The following is a 22,382-nucleotide window of genomic DNA, read 5'->3' on the forward strand; positions in this document are numbered from 1 at the left end:
TCTTTATCTTGTGTTTGGAAGTTGGTACTGAATGCTCTGTTGTGCCTTTGTTCTGATTACTTGGTTTTTTCTTTGTCTGTCTCTGGTAGCCCTATAGTCGCTCTTCCTCCATGTCTTCCATTGATCTAGTCAGTGCCTCTGACGATGTTCACAGATTCAGCTCCCAGGTACTGTATGAATGTATAGAGTGGACTTGAGTCTTTCTGTACTGTATTTCAGCCTGCTCTCTCAGTTCCGAGAAATCTTTTGGCTAGGCCACTTGTTTTCATTTTGAATTTTAAATAGTGACAATAAGCATTAAAAAGGCCTTCCTTGTCTATTAAACAGTTTCTCTATCAGTCTTGCATGTGCCCTTTGTATCATTACTGTGAATACAGCTTGAAATTTTGCCATGTAGGAGGCACACCTGAAAGATTTCAAATTGAATTGAAATAATTAGAGATACCTGGTTTTAAATGTCATGTAATATCTGATTTCTTTGACAGGATTCAGCAACTTTGATGGATATGATTTACAGGATATGATAGAGTATAAAAGCAGGATTCAACAGTCTCATGTCTAATTTAATTTAAAATACTATATTCAACAGAGATAACTGTTTAAACAATATTTGTATTATCACCATTATAGTACTAATCACTATTGAACAGGTTGTACTTATGCACGTTACTGTTGGTTATGATAAATTAATATTCCTGTTCATATTTAAAATTTCCTGTTCATATTCCTAAATTTACGGAAGTTGGTTTTAATTGGTTGTTTGATATCGTCAGTAAGGATTTAAGACAGGAAGCTGGATGCTTGCAGTCTCTGCCTTTGTAATAAAATCATTGGAACAATATATTTTAGCATCATCATTAATTGGAAAACAAGTTGTTTTTTTTTTACCATCTTCCCATATTTGCAATTCAACTTTCTATTTTTATGGTAATTGCATTTTATTGGATTCTATCATGTTATTTTAAGAAGCTAAATTCCCAAAGTGACCAAGTTTAAATTCTGGTTAGCTGCATAATGTTGGACAGCTCTCCTCACTCTTCTGTGACCCAGCTAGGACTCAGACCTACCTAGGGCCTGGCGTGTAGTAAGTACTCAGCAAGTTAGTTTTTAATAACATTATAATAACACAGTTTCTTTGAGTTAATCAAAGTTATCTACATTTTTCCTCTATCAGAGTATTCCAGTAAAAGTTTTTAAAAGTCATAACTTAAAACATTTCTATTAGTTTCCACATATGAATAAAATTTATATTAGTTTTTAATTATGTAGTAAGAAAGTAAATCTAAGAATCAGATTGTGTTTTTCTAACTTTTGCAGCTTTTTTCTCTTTTTGAGAAAGAAATATATTAATTTATCAGAAATCACGCATAGTCAAACTTATTCCCATATTTCTTACCTTTTGCTCATTCACTTATTTATGCATGTCTTTTAAAAAGTGGCTTATACATGTAATAAATCACAGACAAAACTAGAAAATCCTGGAAGATTCTGGTTTATTCTGCTAAGTTCCACCTTCTATTAAAATAGTAAATTAACAAACTAAAACTCATCAGTACTGACCACCATTTTCCTTTAAAAATATAAGAATATAGAGGCTATAAATGAAAGAAAGGTAATAAGAGCAGGAAGAGAATATAAGCCACTGATAGGTGCCTAACAATTAGGGCTTCAAAATCCAGGCTTAGGACCCTGGCTATAGAAAGCTATAGAACAGCTGAAAGCCCTCAAGGACCGATGACTCTATCACTGAGAAGTGGGGGCCCAGATTTTTATAAGACTTCTGCCAAATTATAGCTTACTCCATCTAACTTTTTTGTGTAACTCAGGTATGTAAGTTGAGAGGTCTTTCTGGTAATTTTTTTCTAATATGTGATGCTCGTGGTTGATCTGATTCTGTTTTAGCTTTTGATTATTATACTATATTATATGCCAAAAGAGGCAAAAATGAAGACAAATAATATTGAGGTCTTCGAGTATTTATTCTTGCTAAAGTATTTGTTGTCATTAGCAGACTTGGGCTCTGGCATTTTAACCATTGGTTAATTGGGCTTTGGCATCTGTGTAAAGTCTCGGCTCATGACTGCTTTGTTCTTGTTGAAATTATGTTCTTAATCCTGACTGGATAGGATAATTAAACATAGAATTATAAGATGCCCTGAAAAATAACTTCAAATAAGTGATTCAACTAGGAAATTAATAGCAAATCATGAATCTGTCTGCTGGACAGAAATTGGGAATGAAGTAGCTCTAAATCAGAGTGTATAGAAGTAGTAAGGACTTAGATTTATAAATGGATCTTTTGGTCACATTTGTTTGTATAACACAGTTCCCATCTAAAGATGTCACCTCGAAAATCAAAGAAGAAAAAAGCCATCTGTTGAAAAAATAAAATCAAAGGGTGTGTGGTACAGCTGCAGGTTAATCTATGGTGAGCATCACTGCAAAAACAGTTCTGAGTAAAGCTCTTCTACTTTATGTCCATAGTCACACATTATTGTTGTGTTAATTATTTATTTTACTCCTCCCCTATTTATTGTACAGTAGTGCATGCTAATTGTAGCAGAACTAGAAAGTAAATAAAAGTAAAATACTACATCACTATTGATATATATTCTAATGCATATGAAAAATCAGGCACATATTGATAAATACACACACCTTAATTGGCTTTTTCTATCACAGTTGTTAATGCTATATATGCTATTTTGTAACCAGCTTTTTTAAATGTATAGTTAGGCCCATCTTCCCATCAGTAAGTAAAGGCCTTATCAGTTTATGGATATATAGATACTGGGTTTACCTTCTCACTCAATATTGAACATTTAGTTTATTTTCGTTTGTCTCTATTATAAGTAGTGCTACATAGGCATCCTTGTATATACAATATATTTGTAAACTCAATTATTTCGTTATACTATATCTCTAGAAGTAGAATTGTTGGGAGAAAGGCCTCCACATACATGAATTTTTACATTAGAATACCAAATCATTAAAAAAGTTGAATAAGCTATATTCCCAGGTCAGTTTTCACTGTTATTAATGTGGAATATTATGATTCAGTTAATTTTTGTCATTCTGATATACTAAACATGGAATTTTGGTTCTTGGATGTTTGGACTATTTATGTCCTTGGTCATTTTTCTCTTGGGTTAACAGTACACTGTTAACTTTTTATTAATAAACTGTTCTATCCAATACATCTCTTTTTGACTCTGTAACTGTAATAATAAACATAGTTGTATTTCTTTTAAATAGGTAAGAGAAAGAGATCTGAGCTGTGTTTGAGTCCTCATAGATTTATCTTTGTTCAGTAGAATTTTATTCATTACAATTTTGTTATCAAAGAACAATTTTCTATTAAAACTACTATATTAGGAATGTTAGAAAAATTCAGTTAGACACCTTCCTAATATGGCATACTGAGTGAATCAAGTGTAGGGTGAAAGAAAGGATTATAATTGGAGTGCTATCACTCCTTATTTCAAATATGTTTCATCTCCAGTTTTTTTTTTTATAGTTCGTTTGGTATGAAGATGCTGTGTGTGTTAGCTTGCCATGTTCATCTCTAGGCCCCAGAAAATCAAGAGCATGATTCCTGAAATTATGCTTAGTCTAATTAAAATTAATACTTTTAATAAAAGTTTAATACTATTAAAGCAGGGAAAACCTACTGCAGTAATTTTGGTCCAGTCTCTTTTTTTTTTTTTAAGTAGCAACAGGATTTACTAGTATATGAAATTTTGAGCCTAATAAAATGGTAACTTTGGCTTGTGTTTATTTTTGTCATCCAACTTCATGGTCCCTGATTTCCCACTTACTCTGTTGTACAGAATTACAACTGAAAGTGACTGGTCATGAACACTCTCGTCACTGCTCCTGCCGTAAGATCAGCTACTTAGTATTTTATTGCAATGAACATGAAATTTATTAAAATGAGATTCTATCTCTCCTCTTAATGTTATTACCTAGAGGAAGATACTTGGATAAAGATTTCATGATGAAGGCTTTGCAGAAGTGGTTACTACAATAATTGAATATTTCTTTGATTTCATAGTACAACACTGAATACATCTGGTTTTTTTCTTTATTGGACTTTTTCAAGCCTTCTTAAGTCAAGGAAGTAGATAGATAAGAGCAGGAGACTGAGAAATTCCATAGATAGACACAGTGATAACTGTGATAGGAATACTATTTTTTTCATCTGTCTAAAAGGACAATGTTAAGTGTGCTTGCTCTACATTATTTTAACTTATATTATCTCCTGTCAATTTATACTTATAGAATCTGGTTTCTTTTGGACCAAAACAAATCATTTTTCAAACTTTTGAAATTGCTAATTCAGGAATAATCTCCCAAACAAAAACACAATTACCTGCATAATTTTCAGCAAAAAGCTAAATGGCACTAAATTTTTAAAAACAGAACTCTTTTTGTTTTTTAATGGAATAAAATCCTGGAAGAGGGGAGGTTAGAGGGTGAAGGTATTGAGGAAAAAGGATTCGTGGACTTGGACAACAGTGTGGTGATTGTGGGGGAGAAAGGGGATATGAGAGGACTAAATGGTAATGGGAAAAAATACAATTAAAAATAAAAATAAAATCCTTCACACTTTTTCACAGGTAGTCCATTAGAAGTAGGGCTTCTTTGGGGGAGGTATTTCTTTCTGCCTCTAATCATATAATAAATATAGGTGTTCTTAACTTCCAGTGTCTGACGTAAAAAGTACATATTCAAATCTAAAGATTTTTAAGATCTTAGGATCTAGAATGGGTAAAAATTCCTCCAGGTCACTATGTATGAGACACAAAGAAGAAGGCAGTGCTTCTGCAGTGTTTTAATTTATGAATACTAACTGGGACTGTCTTTGTTCTTCTTACTTTGAGAGAGAGCTACATTTTGAATGTATTCGTCACTTGGAATCCCACATCAGTCATCCTTAGCTTGTAAAAGCGTATTTCAGTATTACAGGGGCACTCTGGTTTTTCCAGGCAGCCCCTGAAGTTATGTTTTCTAATCCAGGCTTTGTGAAGTTATTAGTAACACTTTACATTTTCTCTCAGGTCTGTAACCCAACACCATTCACGATGTTTTGAATATTATGTACTTTATTTTGAGAAAATAAAGTAATATGTTAGTGTTTAGTACAAATACAGATTTTAGAATCTCAATTAAGGAGACACTTAAAGCCACCTGCCTTCAGTAATCAAAAATGCATTCTGAGATCCAGAAAGCTTGATGTAGTAGAAGTACATGTCACAATACCATATCAATAACATACTTCTATATAGAAAACTCATATCCCCAGAGTTAATAATTTTAAGAGTTTCTGCCCTCACCTATTAATTTTGTATTTAAAAGATTTATTTCAAAATATGTAGAAACCTGGTTCCTGGTTTTTACCCCTAATGAACACAATAGACTTGACGTAAAATGTAAGTAAACAGTCGAAGTATAATATGCATATTTTTCAGTTCTTTTGTGCCTTCTCTAATGTATTTACTACATAAAACAATATTATGAGTAAAAGATTAGAAAATAAAGCTTAGAAAAAGTGTCTTTTCGTAGGTCGTAAAGGAGCCAGTTCCTTTAGAGACAATCTTTATAATTTCAGTGAAAAAACAGAAGTTTTATCACTTTCTTTAGGGAAATCTTGGCATATAATGAGCTTTCTAGTATCTCAGTGTGATCTTAAAGACAGAAACACTGGCCTAGGTGGTCCCTTCATGCTTCTTTTATCCTTAGAGTTTAATGATTTTATACTTTAAGGAAGCGTTCTCTCTAAGAAAGTATTTACGGTAAAGGAAGGAATACTTTTTTCAGAAAATGCTTATTTTGGTCACTTGGCACACATTAGGTCTGGTATACAGTGTGTTGTTGGATTGAAGCATCTTACTTCCCTTCCTTTCTCCCTTCTGTCAATAACCTGGATATGATGGTATCTGGAATGTGGACTAAACTCTCCAACACTATTTAAAACCTACTAACCATTGTGCATTTGATTGCTCACCTTTCTAAGAATAGCATTTCTGAAGTGAAGTAAACTGAGTACCATTCTGTTTTAGAGATTATGTCATACCTATTAATTGGAGGTGGATTCTTACAGCTTTATTTTTTTTTTCAAGGTTGAAGAAATGGTACAAAACCACATGACATATTCATTACAGGATGTAGGTGGAGATGCCAATTGGCAGTTGGTTGTAGAAGAAGGAGAAATGAAGGTAATTTCCAGTGAAACGTTACAAATTGCTAATTGCAACTCTTACAGTCGTATTACTTTTAAACAAATTATTACATATGATCAAAGAAGCACCACATATTGAGAAATAAAATGTCCTTTTGCTTCCCTTGTTTAGCTTGTATATAATTTCTTTATGGTCAAATCTATGCACAAACCATTCTGTTTTGCTTAGGTCATGGAAAAATAAAATTTTGTGGTTTAGATATGAAAAGTCACAATTAGCTGATAGCTCTCTATTTGGATCTCTCTCTCTCTCTCTCTCTTTTAACTATGCTAAACATTGTGCCCAGATGTCACTTTGTATACTCCTGTTTGGTCTATACCTCATTTCTTGTCCTTTCCTTCACTACCTTTTTTTGGTATTTGGACATTGGCCAGCTAATGTTCACATCCCTAAACACAAAAGACAGAATAAGAGCAAGGGCCAAGAAATCAGAGATTGATTGAAAAGCAGCAGCATTGAGCTTTGGATTACCCCACAACAAAGACACTGCTAAAGAAAAGGAGAGGTTTAATAAGATTCCCTCCAAGCTGAAACTTTAGTTGGGTAAAGAGAATACTGACATTTAAAAGATGGTGTGACTTGGCTCCATCTAATAGTGTGCCTAATAAAGAATACATATGAAAAGTGGAGAAAAGCTGGAAAAGAAGGAGAACTATGTCTAAACTTGAGAGCTGATTTCTTTTTTTTTTAATTTAAATTTATTTTCCAACTATAGTTTACATTTAGTACTACTTTGTATTAGTTTCAGGTGTACCCACCTGGTACTGAAATACATAGTTATTACAATATCCTTGACTGTATTCCCTATGCTGTACTTTACATCCCCATGACTATTTTGTAACTACCAATCTGTGCTTCTGAATCCCTTCACCTTTTTCACCTAATCTCCTAACCCTTCTCCCCTCTATCAGCCATCAGTCTCTTCTTTGTATCTGAGTCACTTTATATTTCATTTGTTCATTTATTTTGTTCTTTAGATTCCACATATAAGTGAAGTCATATGGTATTTGTCTTTCTCTGTCCTAACTACTTTCACTTATTGAAAGCTAATTTCTTATTCAAAAGATTCATATAGACTGTGTTAACCAGAATTATTCTAGTAAATGGGATACAGTGATAGATATTGGAATTTCTGCTCCTTCTGAATAAAGAACAAATTAAGAAATAAAATAGAGGAGACTTGCAAATGAAATACCAAAATGTTATGATTCTTATAAGCTGATTTGGTTATAGGGAGGCCAGCTGTCATGGGTCTTGCTAATATGTTATCTCTAAGCATAATGTTTCCGACATGCCTGGGTGATCACAGGCCTTCCCCACAAGAGCAAGCCCTAAAGCAGACCAGGGTGTATGTTCTCTACAGAAGAAGGGATTGAGCCACACCTGCTCACTGTCCCTCTGTACTCATCATTCAGATAAGTTGCTGTTTCTCCCTCTAGGAAGGTTCCAGGAAGTGAAGGGACTAAGTAACAGAAAGTAAGTTCTTCTACAGCCCACAACATTAGAAAGAGAGAAATTGGGGCTGGATTATGGGCAGTATAAAATAACCAATTAAAGAGAATATTCTGTCATTTGTAGCAATAGGTTAGTCACTACAAAAAGGAACACTTTCAAAAGATTATGCTGATAGGGAATAAACAGGAGACCAAGAAAACCACTTGAGAGAGTCAGATACAGGATGATGAAAACTTACCTGAAAGGGTAGTAGAAAAGTCAAGCTGTTGGATGTCTTACAGAAGATTAGTAATAAGCTTAATAGCTATGTGAAGTGTGAGAAAAGGAATCAAAAGTCGAAAGATTTCCAGTTTAGCTAACTAGGAAAATAGTCCCAATAACAAATAAATAAGCATGTGGGAGAAAGGAGTTTGGTGAGAGAGATTGTAAAAAAAGAAACTATATGTGAAATGTCTAATAGTATCTGACCCCATAGGCACTCCATAAATTGAGAGTTGCTTCTCCCTATGATAACATGTTTATTCACTTGTCAAACTTATTACTTAGTTCTCTAAATTTTGGAATAATTAATTGTAATCAGCCTGTTAGATATACAGCCTCAGTACTTAAAGCAAGAGAGTAAAGATCTTTATTCCATTGTAGCTTTCAATCATCAATTCAACAAATAATTGCTTTACTGTGTTTTACATACTGTTCTGGATGCTAGAGATGTATCAGTGGAACAAAGCTGCCTTAAGTCAGCATCCCTAAGGAGATTATGTATTAACCAGGCTTATTTCTCCTCTTAGCAATGTCAAACAGCCTTTGAGAATGTTCAGTAAATAATGCCTGGTTTAAATTGATATATCTATTTTTTTAACAGCTCAGGGTAATTATTTATTACATACATATTTTTCGTAGTTAAAGTTTACCTTGGGTTTGTAGTTTTAAATATTTTTTGTGTTAAATAATATTTGTGTTTATGTGTTAATAATCTAAAATTTTAAACTTACTTTTAGAAGAATATTTATGTTCCATAAAGAGATTTTCATAAATAAAATCCTAAAATGCTGTTAAATTTAAAAACATTTTCAAGTTTGTACTTTAGGAGTTTGATTTTTATTTTTTAAACAGGTTTTTAACTATGTCCTATGTAGGTATATAGGAGAGAAGTAGAAGAAAATGGGATTGTTCTTGATCCTTTGAAAGCTACCCATGCAGTTAAAGGAGTTACAGGACACGAGGTCTGCAATTACTTCTGGAATGTTGACGTTCGCAATGATTGGGAAAGTAAGCAGCTGTCATTAATATATTTAAATATAATTACTGTTTTTAATTTAATAGCAAATCCAACCTAGTTTTCTGCTTATAACCTCTAGTTTACAAAATGAGTGTAGAATATATCTGGAGAATCATATAGGGAACTAATAAATGAACTATTTAAAAGTTCATTTAAATAGAACTTTTCACAGTATAAAATTCTTCTTAGTATACTATACCATTTGATTTAATACCCCAGCAATCCTGCATTGGTAGGTAATGAAGTAAAATTTACACAGGTCAAGTGATTTGTCAAGGCCACAGAACTAGTTAGTGGACAGTCCAGGACTAAAATTAAGGTTTCTGTTTTATCTACTTTTTTCCTAGACTGTTTTGTTTCCCTGGTGAATCCTAGGTGAGTCCTGCTGTGGTTTATTTAGCTACTTTGGCATGGGCTTTCCCTCGGGCACCACATTGCATAAATAATGCTTCTGAGCATCATGAGATGTATACCAGTGGCAGTTTGGCATTCTTTTTGCATACAGTAGTCACCTGAGCCTAGATAGAACAGTTTATTCAGCTTCAGTAAATTGGGGATTATAGGGAGAGGTTACAGCATCAGGGAATAACTTGTGCTGCATAATGTAGTATGATTAGAATTAAATTGCTTCCTTGCTATGGAAACTAAAGAGTGGGCCAAAGAAAATGTGATTTGCCAGTGGTCAGGTCTCACAGCACTATCTGTAGCCCTAATAACTAGGTATTGACTACCTTCAATGTCAGCCTAGCTCAAGTGGGGCAGAATCCTGTTTATTCTACAATAATGTTCATTTATAATTGACTTTCAGTGTAAGTGAATTAATCACATTCTAGTAAAAAGAGAATATGTCTTTTTGACTAATATTTTCTCTTTATTTTAGCAACTATAGAAAACTTTCATGTGGTGGAAACATTAGCTGATAATGCAATCATCATTTATCAAACACACAAGGTAAATATATCTTTGGTCCAAAAGGATTCCACTGTAGTTCAAACTGAGGCATAGAAATTGTCTAAAGTAAAATTGGCAGAAAATTAAATGCCAGAAAAGATCTAAAAATTTTATTAATAAATCAGGAATCCAAATATTTTTCTAGCCTATAATCTCTCTCTATAGGAGATACATGATAGTTAGTGAATATGAAAGTGAATCATAGTTTCCTGTGATAACAATATAATCAAGAGAAAGGAAAATATGTTATTAGCCTATGTTAAGACTAATGGATGTGAAAGTGACCTTAAGTGGATTATCTGAAAGCAATGGAAAATTGCTGAGCATGACTATTGAGAGGTTGGTCATAAAGCAGAGTACACAGAAACATGGTTATCTAAATTGGTTCCCTTTCCCTTCATTTTTTTCTCTGTTAATCTAGGTTTAAAATTTTAGAATTAATATTTATCTTACTCTGTCCTACTCTCTTCCCCTTCTGAAAACTGCCAAATAGTATTTCAAATAAAGAATAATAAAATACCCTGGCTGGTGTGGCTTAGTGGATTGAGCGCTGGCCTGTGAACTAAAAAGTTGCCAGTTCAGTTTCCACTTAGGACACATGCCTGGGTTGCAGGCCAAGTCCCCAGTTAGAGGCATGCAAGAGGTAGCAACCAATTGATGTTTCTCTCCCTCCCCTCCCTCACTTCCCCTCTCTCTAAAAATAAATAAAAATCTTTTTTAAAAGAATAATAAAATTAATTAAATCCCTGGCTGGTGTAGCTCAGTGGCTTGAGTGCGGGCCTGCGAAGCAAAGGGTCACCGGTTCGATTCCCAGTCAGGGCACATACCTGTGTTGCATGCCAGGTCCCCAGTAGGGGGCACATGAGAGGCAACCACACACTGATGTTTCTCTCCCTCTCTTTCTCCCTGCCTTCCCTTCTCTCTAAAAATAAATAAAATCTCTAAAAAAAAAAAAAAGAATTAAAATTTTGGAGAGATCCACCAAAAGCAATATTGTATGTTATACAGGAAATACAACAATTCAATAAGTACTTTATTCTTCTTTTTCAAATGATTTTTTAATTGAGCTGAATATATGAAAATATTTGAGATTTGCCTGTATTTCTTAAGCTCAGTCTTATCACCTGAGGCATCTTATATCTAATAACTATGAGCCATGCTTCATTTTACGTGGTAGCTGCTTAAGAAATGTGTAATAGTGAAGATTCTATTTTAGCATACAGATTTGAGGGAGGGTCTAAGTGAAATCTAAAATTTAGTAGATGTTGTTAAAATATCAATTACTTGCCCTGTAATTTAGAATGAAAATAAATGGCCAATGATTTAGATTCAAAAGAGTGTTATTACCTGAAGATGACTGATCCTGGAAAACAATCTGCTGCAAGGATTTATTTCACCTGGTAAACAGTAGATGGGGGGGAAGATTACATAGGTTGTACTAAGTTTATTTCTTAAAAAATAAAACTAAAAAGTATTAAAATAATTTATAAGTAACACAACTTGTTATAATTATTTGAATAAATAAATTATCCTAGCAATTTTTTCCAACAAAATCCAAAAACATGATACATCTTTCTCTTTAAACTTGGCTTCTTTTTATAAAATGGCCTTAAACAGGGCTACTCATCTCCTCATATTTAAGTTATTTGCACCTTTTAGATTTGTCTTATCTTCATCTCTGTGGATTTTCATTTATTAGCTTTAACCTGGCCAAATTTTCATTTATATTGGCTTCATATTCATTTCTCTGACACTACTTTGGTTGACTTCATGAAGTTTTGTATCTTTAAAAGATAAACCATTTCGCTTTGCAGATGATTTGTGTTGTATTGACACTGAGTTGCTTGCTCTATTTTATACTCAGTTAGAATCTGTCACTTAACCCATGCATAGTTCCAATTCTCTGAGATCTAGGTACTGCGTCATTCCAACAGTACTTTTCCCTCGTGTACCATGAAGTTTAAAGGTTCTGTCTCACTGATTGGGAATTCTTTAAAGTGACTGTGCTATGAAAGGAGCGGACTTCTTTGCCTAAAATCTTTGCTTTAAAGTCTCTGAACAGTTTAAACTGAGGTTTAATACTCTACTTAAAAACAGGACATTACCAGGGCCTATAGAAGGGGATAATGGTGTGTCTGTCATTGCTTAATGGGTAGAGTTTCTGTTTGGAAAGATAAAAAATTTTGGAAGTAGATATTGGTGATGTTTATGTAACATTGTGAATATAATTAATACCACTGAATTGTACACTTAAAAAGGTTTCAATAGCAGATAACCACAATTTAAAAAAAAAAAAAGAAAAAATAGAACGTTATTCTTTTGGTGTAATTGTTCAACAAATCCATTAACTCAGTGTTCGAAATTAATCCTTTGGTCGGTGACGTCAGGTGCTCTTCATTTAAAATTTGACATATTTTGCCTTCAACTAAGATAATTTATTGATTTTACATTTATTTCTGTTAGTTCCATATTACACATGAGTAAAAAGTAGTTAAATTTTCAAATGATTTTACTTCTTTCACAGAGAGTGTGGCCTGCTTCTCAGCGAGATGTATTATACCTTTCTGCCATTCGAAAGATACCAGCCTTGACTGAAAATGACCCTGAGACTTGGATAGTTTGTAATTTTTCTGTGGATCATGACAGTGCTCCGGTAAGTACAGTGTGTAAATGTGTATAGTTGTAGAATATAAAGCTAACTATACAATGCAGTGCAAAAGTGACTAAACACATGCCACACACACACACACACACACACACACACACACACACACACAGATACTAGATTTGATCATGATTTTTAGATTCTGTGTTATGTTGGCTTCATGGAATAAATAGTCCATGTGCTGTCTGAGGGACAGTGGTCATGGCTCTGACCATTTCAGCAGGTCCATTTTCCTTTGCTGCTGAGGTGAAGTGAGACAGAGCTGATGGGTAATATATGTAGACTAGTTCTCACAGTTGCCTCTCAAGCCATTATCAACTACTGGCAAAACCTCTGGTTTGTACCTTGATTTAGCTCCATTTACTACATAATAGGAGGGAAAATCTTTCCTTGTGTTGTATCAGCTTTGCATGTGTTATTTCTTGGTATTTCCAAGATTCTGTTGGAGATTTTGATGAGTTACAGTTTCGGTGAAGCTAGTGTAAAATGAGACCCGAAGAGATTACAAAATACTGGGTATCTGCTCTACTGGTGTTTTGTTCCTATTTTTTTGTTTTGACAGCTGAACAATCGATGTGTCCGTGCCAAAATAAATATCGCTATGATTTGTCAAACCTTGGTAAGCCCACCAGAGGGAAACCAGGAGATTAGCAGGGACAACATTTTATGCAAGATTACGTATGTAGCTAATGGTATGTATTTCAGTTGTTTGTTTTTGCTACTTGGTAATGTGGATGTTCTTAGTATGATCTATGTGATGTGGTGATTTCTCCACTGAGAAATACCATCACAAATGCCTTTTGAGTGTTTATTCTTTAGATAAGTAATTTTTAATTTGGAAAGATGTATATCAGAACTATTGGGAAACTTTCGATATACACATACCTAAAATTAACCCCAGAACTACTATATCAGAATTTTTAAATCTGGGGCTGTATAGGAAGATTGTTTTAAACCTTTAATAAACCTCGATAAAAAGTTGTAAAACTTTATATCAAGAATACTAACCTGGCTGGCGTAGCTCAGTGGATTGAGTGCGGGCTGCAAACCAAAGTGTCACAGGTTCGATTCCCAGTCAGGGTACATTCCTGGGTTGCAGGCCATGACCCCCAGCAACTGCACATTGATGTTTTTCTCTCTCTCTCTCTTTCTCCCTCCCTTCCCTCTCTAAAAGTAAATAAATAAAACCTTTAAAAAAAAAAGAATACTTGTTTTTTTGTTTTTTAATCCTCACCCAAGGGGTTTTTTTTGTTTGTTTGTTTGTTTTACATTTTTAGAGAGGAGGGTTTCTAGAGAGGGAAAAGTAGGGGGAAAGAGAGGGAGAAACATCAATTGGCAGACTTCCCATATATACCTAAACGTGGTCCAGCCAGAGACCAAACCTGCAACCCAGGTATTTGCTCTGACCAGAAATTGAACCCTCAACCTTTTGGTCTGCAGAACGATACCCAGCCAACTGAGCCACCAGCCAGGGCTATTCTTGGTTTTCAGAACCATTTTATTAATTTACTTAAGAGAGTATATGTAGAATTGGGAATGTACGTAACAGTGGGGAAGGAAATTTCTTACTGTCAGGCTTGCTCATTTCTGTGTCATTGATTGGTCCCTCATACCTAATTAGTTGCTAGGTACATATTTATTTATGTCAGCCTCCTGCTGGGCAGCCCTGTCCCAGCCCTGGGCAGCTTTGATTCCTTACTACACCCATTTTCTCCCTGCAGTAGTTTTTGAAGTCCATCTAATCAAATCCTCATATCTTCTTTATACAGGACCCTAACTGCTACTATGTTTAAAGAGACATTTATGCCTGAGCAAGTTACTATTTGATTAGAATAGAGTTTGATGAATAAATCTGTCTCAGGTAACCTAAAATGTAGCTATACTAATATTTACATATAATTTAGGGAAGTAAGAACACTTTAGAAAGATAATAAATGCTATCTGTTCCTGCCTGGTGGTTATTTGCTATCTGTTCCTGCCTGGTGGTTAATATTAAGGATTAATGGTTAAAACTTTAAGAGATGCTGATTGTTCCAACATGAAGAATTTTTTAAAAGCAGAGGAACAGAATGAGTGAGTGCTTCGTGTGTATTTGGAGAATTATATCTTGATATATTTAAATTTTTTCTTTAACTCACAGTGAACCCTGGAGGATGGGCACCAGCCTCAGTCTTAAGGGCAGTGGCAAAACGAGAGTATCCAAAGTTTCTAAAACGTTTTACTTCTTATGTCCAAGAGAAAACGGCAGGAAAATCTATTTTGTTCTAGTATTAACAGGTACTGGAAGATATATGTTATCTTTTTCTTAAACTTTGTCTAACATGATTCTATAGATATTAAAATTTAGTTAACTGTTGAAAGTAGTTTCTGTGTTTTATGATGTTCCCAGATAAAGAACGATATCAACGATATCACGATACAACGAATTAAAAGAGTTGTAGTTTTTATAGCCTTAAAACTTACTTTTTTATCTTTCTGCTTATATTAAATAATACTTGTTTATTTAAACAAATTTTAACATTATAGAACTCAAGAATTTCAGAAGTATAAATTTTCTATATCTTTTCCTCCATTGAAATTACTGTTAGGTTTGTGGTATATTCTTCTAGAATTTTATATATAATTATATACTTATATGTATGTATTTTTGATTGTCTTAAAAATATGTTTATATTTATTGTTTTGTAGCTTTTCTACTTAATATATTTTAACTATCATTTCATATAAAGACATGAGATATATATACTGTCTCACTATATTAATATCTGTTACCTGAGTGTTGCAGAATTTATTAACTAGCCCCCATGGTAACATTTGTATTGGTTTCATATTTTTACTGTCAAGTAATGCTACATTGAACATCTTTGCACAAAGAGCAAGAATCTAATTTTCTTTAAGTCATATGTTAATATGATTCAGAAGTCAAATGTATGCAAAGGTATATAGTAAAATTCATCCCCTGCCCCCTGTTCACCCAGGTTGGTCCCCCATCCACATACACAAAAGTATATAACTGATATTACTAGTTTCTTGTGTATTTTTCCAGAAAAATTTTTAAAGTTTTTATTTATTTAGTTTTAGAGAAAGGGGAAGGTAGAAAGACAGGGAAAGAACCATCAATGAGTGGTTGCCTCTTGCACACCCCCAACTGGGGACCTGGCCCACATCCCAGGCCTGTGCCCTGACTGGGAATCCAACCCTCATCCTTTCAATTCTCAGGCGGGCACTCAAGCCACACCAGCTAAGGCGAGAGATTTTTTTTTTTTAAATGCCTGAAAAAGCAAGTACAATTGTATTGCTCCCACCCATACTCTGGTTGAAGAAAACGTAGCACACTGTACACATCATTCTGCATCTTGTTTTTGCACTCTTTATTGCCTTGAAGCTCTTCACATACAGGCAGGGAGCTTCTTTTTTTTTTTTTTAAGGTGATTCAATATCTCATTGTATAGATATACATAATTCATCTAACCTCCCTTTGTAAATATTAAACTTGTTTTCCATTTTTTGTTCGAACAAATAGTGTTGCAGTTATATCCGTATGTCATTTTGCACTTGAGAGTTTATATGCGGGATAAATTAGTTGTGGCGCTGTGGGTGTTTGTGCTTTTGTAGTTCAGGTATTGCCCTCCACAGAGGCTGTAGTAATTCACCATCTCACCAGCAGTAATGTGTAGGAGTGCCCATTTCCCTGTACCCTGTCCCACAGTGGGTTAAACGAAGCTTTCTGAGTTTTTCCAACTTGATAGGTAAAAAGTACTCTCACAATACAGTTTTAATTGTATTTCTCTTATTATGAATGAGTTTGAGCATTTTTTGGTCTGTTGGAGAACATTTGTATAATTCTGTTTCTATGAACTCTCTTTGTGTTAAACTTTTAATAGATATCACCGCAGTATAATTTACAGGCAGTAAATATCTATATGAACATCCTCTCATTCTTATCTACATTGAATGTTAGTTAAATAATTGGCTAAGAAATTTATATTCTTGGCGTCAGTTTCATTAGATAAAATATTAATAGTAATGAAATAATGAATGCCATTTTTAATTAAATTTGGTTTCTGATGCTATCTGTAGTATGTCTTTTAAAAAAAAACTAAAAAGCTAAATTTATTGTCAGATGTTAACACAAGGTTTATTGCATTGATGTCCCAGATACTTAGTTTTTCCTGGGAAAGAACTGACCTGAAAGTGTTAAACAACTTCTGTCCTTACTAATCTGAATGCTTAGTGTTTTGGTATATATAGCCTGACCTTTGAGGAATTCTCTCTCCTGAGGCATAAGTGTGTTGCATAAATGCACTATTTTTAGAATATTTTGTACTTTAGAATTCTTGTGGCTAGATTCTGGGCACATAATTTCTTATAGACTCTATCTCTGCACTGTATTTGTCAAACCAGAAACCTGATTCCACACTGTGGCAGCAGGCTTGTGACCTTGCTTAGGTGTTCCTTCTCACAACCTTAAGATTTCCAAAACGTTGCTGTTTGCTGTAACCAAGACCGAGCATGCAGCTCTATCTGCTTTCTCTCTTTACCTCTACCCACAACCTTGCTAATAAAGCAGGACAGAAAATATAACCATGTATTATGCAGAAAAAAATCAGAATATAGGTATATATAGAGAGAACATGCTCTCAACTATGTTTGAGAAGAATAGTGATTTTCTTAAACATTTGAAATATACATACTAACATACTACTATTTTGGGGGGGTCAGTGTTCTATTGACTGATTCTGTGTGTGTACACACTCTCTTCTTTAGTAGACCTAGAAGGATGGGGTTGAAATCCTTTGGGGAAAAAATTTACTTCTGAGGCAGGAAGGTAGCATTGTTTGTGGACCTGTGAGCATATATATAAAGATAGAAATGAAAAGACTCATTGGTTAATACTCAGCTCAGCCTTGAGTCCCACTTAAGCTCCTTTCCAACAAAGAACTAAATTCAAACTTTAACATGTGAGGAAAATCTTTGTTCACCTAAAGTAATATTTGTTTCATAACAGTTTTGGAAGATGTATGTATGAAGTGGATTCTAGCATTGAAACCTTAGGAAAACTAGCATTCCTGATTTTGGTGATGGAGAAATAGTAATTTTCAATAGTCAGAATCATCTTTAGAGAAATTAGATAAAATTAATGATGTCCAAAGATACTAAAACCTCTTAGTCAAAATGCTTACACATTTGATATGATCTGAGCATGTTGGTTTTCTACATTAAGTCAGGCCTCTCTTTCAGAGCTTGAGTAAAATTTTAAAATTCTTGAAAAATTATATAGCATAATTTTTACTGAAGACTAAGAAGAAGGAAATGCCAATGTGTGGGGTACAAAGCCAGAGACCTCTGGTTAATTCCCTTTGCTTACCTATAGCACATTACCCTTTTAAAGTTTTTCTAACTTTCACAGATTCCTTATACTTTCTGTTCTTTCTGATGGGATAATTTTTACATTCTTAAAGTTGAAAACTTTAAACAAATTTTAATAGAGAATATGTGCATTCCACAAATTCAAGGAGTGGGAGGAATCTGTTTTTGGTAGTCTAGTAGCTGTTGGTAATAATATATGGCTGAATTTTTTACTTGTCATTTTCTTTCCTACAGTGACTGAAGCAAGGCTGTGTGACATTCCATGTTGGAGGGAAAACTTTAAAAAAAATTGAATGCTCTAAGCTGGAACGTAGGATCTCTAGCCTTGTCTATGGCCCAGCACCTTGGCCTTGTGTACAAAAACGAAGAAATACTGCAATAGCAAAGCTGAACATCTAACACTAGCTGTCTCCTGCTAGCTCTCCACACTCAGCATATAACTATAAATACATGTACAATTACATGTACATGGCTATATTTTTATTTGCTTGCTCCTAGAAGAGGAAAAAAATCAACTTTGAATCACAACTAGAAATTGATGCTTTAAGTTTTGGAAACTTTTTCAGAATTTTTAATTTAGTGTGGTCCAGCCTAAGATCCTCAGTTGTATCAGGTTTTGTGCACAAAAGAAAAGCACAGAAGTTGAACGCCCATAGGCATACGCTTTCTGTGCACCAGTTGCCTGGATGGGGTTCTCATTTCAGGCCTGCAGTTAAACCTGTTTCCAGAATTTTCTTTTTTTCTTTTTTGCTTTGCATAATCATAGAATTCGTTGCTGCTGATTTCTGTAATGATTCATGTTGTCATGAAAAGTGTCTCTTAATGACTGAGGGCTGTCAATAACCTGTGATTTTTTTGTTTTTTCTGTAGTCTTACTCCCATGAAGAACTTTGGTTCTGATGGAGAAAGAAGGAAAAGCTTTATTTTTTTTTCCTTAGCTATCTTTGTATTTCCTGTATTTTAAGTTGTACACTGTTGTGCTACAGACTTTTTTGTTTGTTTGTTAGAAATACAATTTGGCAACTCCTAAATTGGTTCTTTCTTACCTTCAAACAGAAACATCTGTGCAAATCTTATGGGTATAAACTGCTTTCTGGTAAAATGAACGGGGTAAAATGAGCTTACATTTTTATGAAATTTGTGAGAGAATATACAGTTACTGTGAAAGCATATCAGACGGATTTTGACCCTTTGATTCAATATTTGTAGTATTCAGTAACAGGTATGTTTTTTGTTTTTTCTAATTTGGGTTAGTTTGTAAAAGATATGTTGCAAGACATGCCTAGAAAATGTGAGCAATGTCCCTATTTGCCTCTTGATCAGAAACTGCAGCAGAGCAGTGAAGGACTCCCTGTGAAATTCTTTCCTTCGTTGCTATAAGAACGTAAATGTATAATACTTTATTTAGTTTTATTAGTTTTTAGCCTCTGATAAAAACCTTGAAGCATGGAGTTGAGGCAAGGAATTTTACTCACTGAAGTAGAAATGACTGCCCACTTCAAAATCTTCATTATGTTTATACACAAATGTGCTTACATAAGTCAGAGGCATTTTGTAGATGCTTTTCTGACTTGTTCATCTCTGTAGAAACACAGAAATCAGATCCATTTTGTAAAGCAGAAAGTCATGTCACGTGGAACATGTCTTGTATATATTTCATACATGGTAATGGAGTCTTAATGATAAATGCAAGGTGATAATTTAATGATGGGATTAGTCTGATCACTTAATATGCACAATCCTGGAAGTGAATTACTTGCATCAGATATAGTGCTATTTATTATTCTGTACAGAGAGAAAAATACATATAAAACATATGCTTAACATTACATGCACGTGGATTTCATGCTCCATAAATCTTTTCTATTTTTAATTTACCTTTCTCTAAATGATGTGCATGGACTATGCCTTATTATAGAAAAATGCTGTTCATAATTGGACTATGTGGAAAAGTGCCTATGGTGGTAATGCTAGTCAGGCAAACAACAAATTATCATATCAGTTTACTACATCACCATTTAACATTTTGTATTGTGATGTTTAAAAAAAGAAAAGTTTATACCTCAGATGTGTATTTTATTTTACAATCAGCTGTGGGCTGGGGTGTGGGAGCATGGGAGGGTTAGGGAGGGAAGGTATATTCACCATAAACACTGATGGAACCTTCAAAAAAGTTCTATATGCCCACTATAAATATTTCTTTGTTTGCCATTTTTTCTGGTAACTATCATGAACACAGACAAGTAACTCTTTCATAACTAAATTGGATAGCTTTATTTTACAAAGGTATGGAAAGTTTACAAAGCAGTATCTAAATCTAATTATCGTTTGTTGCATTTGCACTAAATGTTAATGATATACTTTTGCAGTTTATTCTGTAAATAAAATGATTACACTAAAATATTTGTATTAAAAAAGAAAAAAGATACATTTTACCTTTAGATAATTGCACTGGTACTTCACTAGAGTTAATCCTGTCCAACCAGATACAGAAATTAGGAGAATGTGAAAAGAATTTAAAAGTGGTCAAATTTTAGAGAGGTGCTAGCCCTTTAGACAGTATTCAGACCCTCTAGAATTATTTCCATATGGCGAATTCCTGCATACTCTGAATATACATGATGTTCTCTCATCCAGTTATTTCCTACTTCTCTTCCCCAAGCCAAAAAAAAAGGATCTTTTTACTCTCTTTTCTACTCAGTTACCCTTTTATACTGCAATAGAAACTTTAAAAATATTGGTGATGAGGGGGTTTTGTTCCCTGAGTGAGAACACAGTGTTTTAGTTAGAATGCAGGACTCCCAATTTGGAGGGCAGGGTCATCCTAGCAGCTTCCGAGTTTGGGATCGCCAGACATACAGGGGCAGCCAGAGCAAGGAAGGGGTATGGCTGGGAGAGGTGTAAGAGTCAAAGTAAGGAAAATGAGGAAAGGGTTTCCCATTTGTTTGGTGTCATCAACTAATCTCTACACCTATACAACATCAGTGTCAATTGCAGTTGAAAATTTTTAGTTGGGGTGAGCTGGGTCTCTTGTGAAATCGTGCTGGTTATCTTCAAGCTTATCAGTTGTTTGTCCAATTAAACACTTTAACCAGTATTTAGTCCAAGTTGTACAGATGATGTATTTGGATTCTTGTCATTGTTCATCCACAAACTCAAAACATAATCATTTTAAAGTATCTTGGGAGTGTATAGAGTGTAACTATTCTATAATAACTTTATGATCCTGATGATGTTTTTAAAAAATAATAAAAGTTGGATCTTCCATGTTACAATCACAAAATTAAAACCAGTATTTAAAAGCAGAAAAGTATTAAAATATTATGGACAAATGTGCTTGTTTTGGTTGTTTTTCTTAACCTCCAGATACTGCCCTACATAATTCTCTTGAGTCAAGAGCTTGAAATACTCCAAGAGCTTGAAGACACTCAGTGGTCTTCATACTGCAGGTTGTAACCCAGTTAGGGATCAAGAAAACTGTTAATGAGTTGTGACCTGATTCTTTCTTAAAAGCAAAATAGAACAATGGAATAATCAAGAACATAAAATGTAATAAAGGTAAATATTTTGTGAATTTTTTCGTATGTATAAATGTGTGTGTAGTGGGTTACAATTTAAAATGAATTTCTTACTGTGAGTTGTGGTCCAAAAGTTTTTGTTTTGTTTTGTTTTGTTTTAAGATTTTATTTATTTATATTTAGGGAGGGAGAGAAACATCAATGTGTGGTTGTCTCTCACATGTGCCCTACTGGGGACCTGGCCTGTAACCCAGGCATGTGCCCTGACTGGGAATTGAACCAGCAACTCTGGTTCACAGGCTGGCACTCAATCCACAGCCACACCAGCCAGGGCCAGAAGTTTTTGTTTTTGTTTTGTTTTGTTTTCCCCAGAACAACCGTGAGATGGGAAGTGTGGATTTGCAGTTAATTCAGGGAGTTTCTCCATAGTTATTTTGAAAGACTGAGCTTCTTTCCTAGTGTTCATAGATACACACCATCTGAGCAGTATGACTCCTGAACACAAGCCAGCTACTAAGTCTGGTGGGATGCTGGAGCAGGTGGTGTGGCTCTTGTGTTGATTGAGAGAAGTAGCATGTGGTCCTCATGATGAAGGTTTTCAAGAGTGATTTAACCATGTGCAGTTTTTGTCTTAGGCTTGACTTTGTAATATAACCTACAAATAGATGTAGTTCTAGCTAGCTATTTCTAATTGAGTTGCTTTCATAGGATCTTCCAGGTTTTCTGGCCATTGTTCAAAACTAGGTTGCAGCAGGACTCATTGTTGGCTTTGGCATTGTCTGCCCATTGAAACAAATTTTCTGTGAACCCTCCATGTCTGTATACATTGAACAGCCCTGAACAAATACCACAAACTATTTGGTGTCTTCATTCTCTTGCACAGAACCCTGAGTTTAGTACTA

The 22,382-nt window shown here is 34.3% G+C and overlaps 1 protein-coding gene across 2 annotated transcripts in view; it reads left to right on the forward strand.

Moving 5' to 3' along the window:
• Positions 1–21,294, forward strand: part of CERT1 (ceramide transporter 1) — a 112,677-nt gene extending 91,383 nt beyond the window's left edge. Inside the window, exons 11-18 of one of the 2 annotated variants that reach the window (XM_045847739.1) lie at positions 90–167; positions 6,123–6,218; positions 8,834–8,966; positions 9,857–9,927; positions 12,452–12,580; positions 13,155–13,284; positions 14,733–14,869; positions 18,197–21,294. In XM_045847739.1, the coding sequence (XP_045703695.1) occupies positions 90–167; positions 6,123–6,218; positions 8,834–8,966; positions 9,857–9,927; positions 12,452–12,580; positions 13,155–13,284; positions 14,733–14,860 (765 nt within the window). In that variant the 3' untranslated portion in view covers positions 14,861–14,869; positions 18,197–21,294. The remainder of the gene's footprint in view (positions 1–89; positions 168–6,122; positions 6,219–8,833; positions 8,967–9,856; positions 9,928–12,451; positions 12,581–13,154; positions 13,285–14,732; positions 14,870–18,196) is intronic. The other variant, XM_045847738.1, reaches the window with a different exon arrangement.
• Positions 21,295–22,382: the final 1,088 nt, after the last annotated feature.

The sequence above is a fragment of the Phyllostomus hastatus genome, unplaced genomic scaffold, assembly GCF_019186645.2.
Source record: "Phyllostomus hastatus isolate PE091 unplaced genomic scaffold, TTU_PhHast_1.1 phas_contig_58, whole genome shotgun sequence".
NCBI lineage: Eukaryota > Metazoa > Chordata > Mammalia > Chiroptera > Phyllostomidae > Phyllostomus > Phyllostomus hastatus.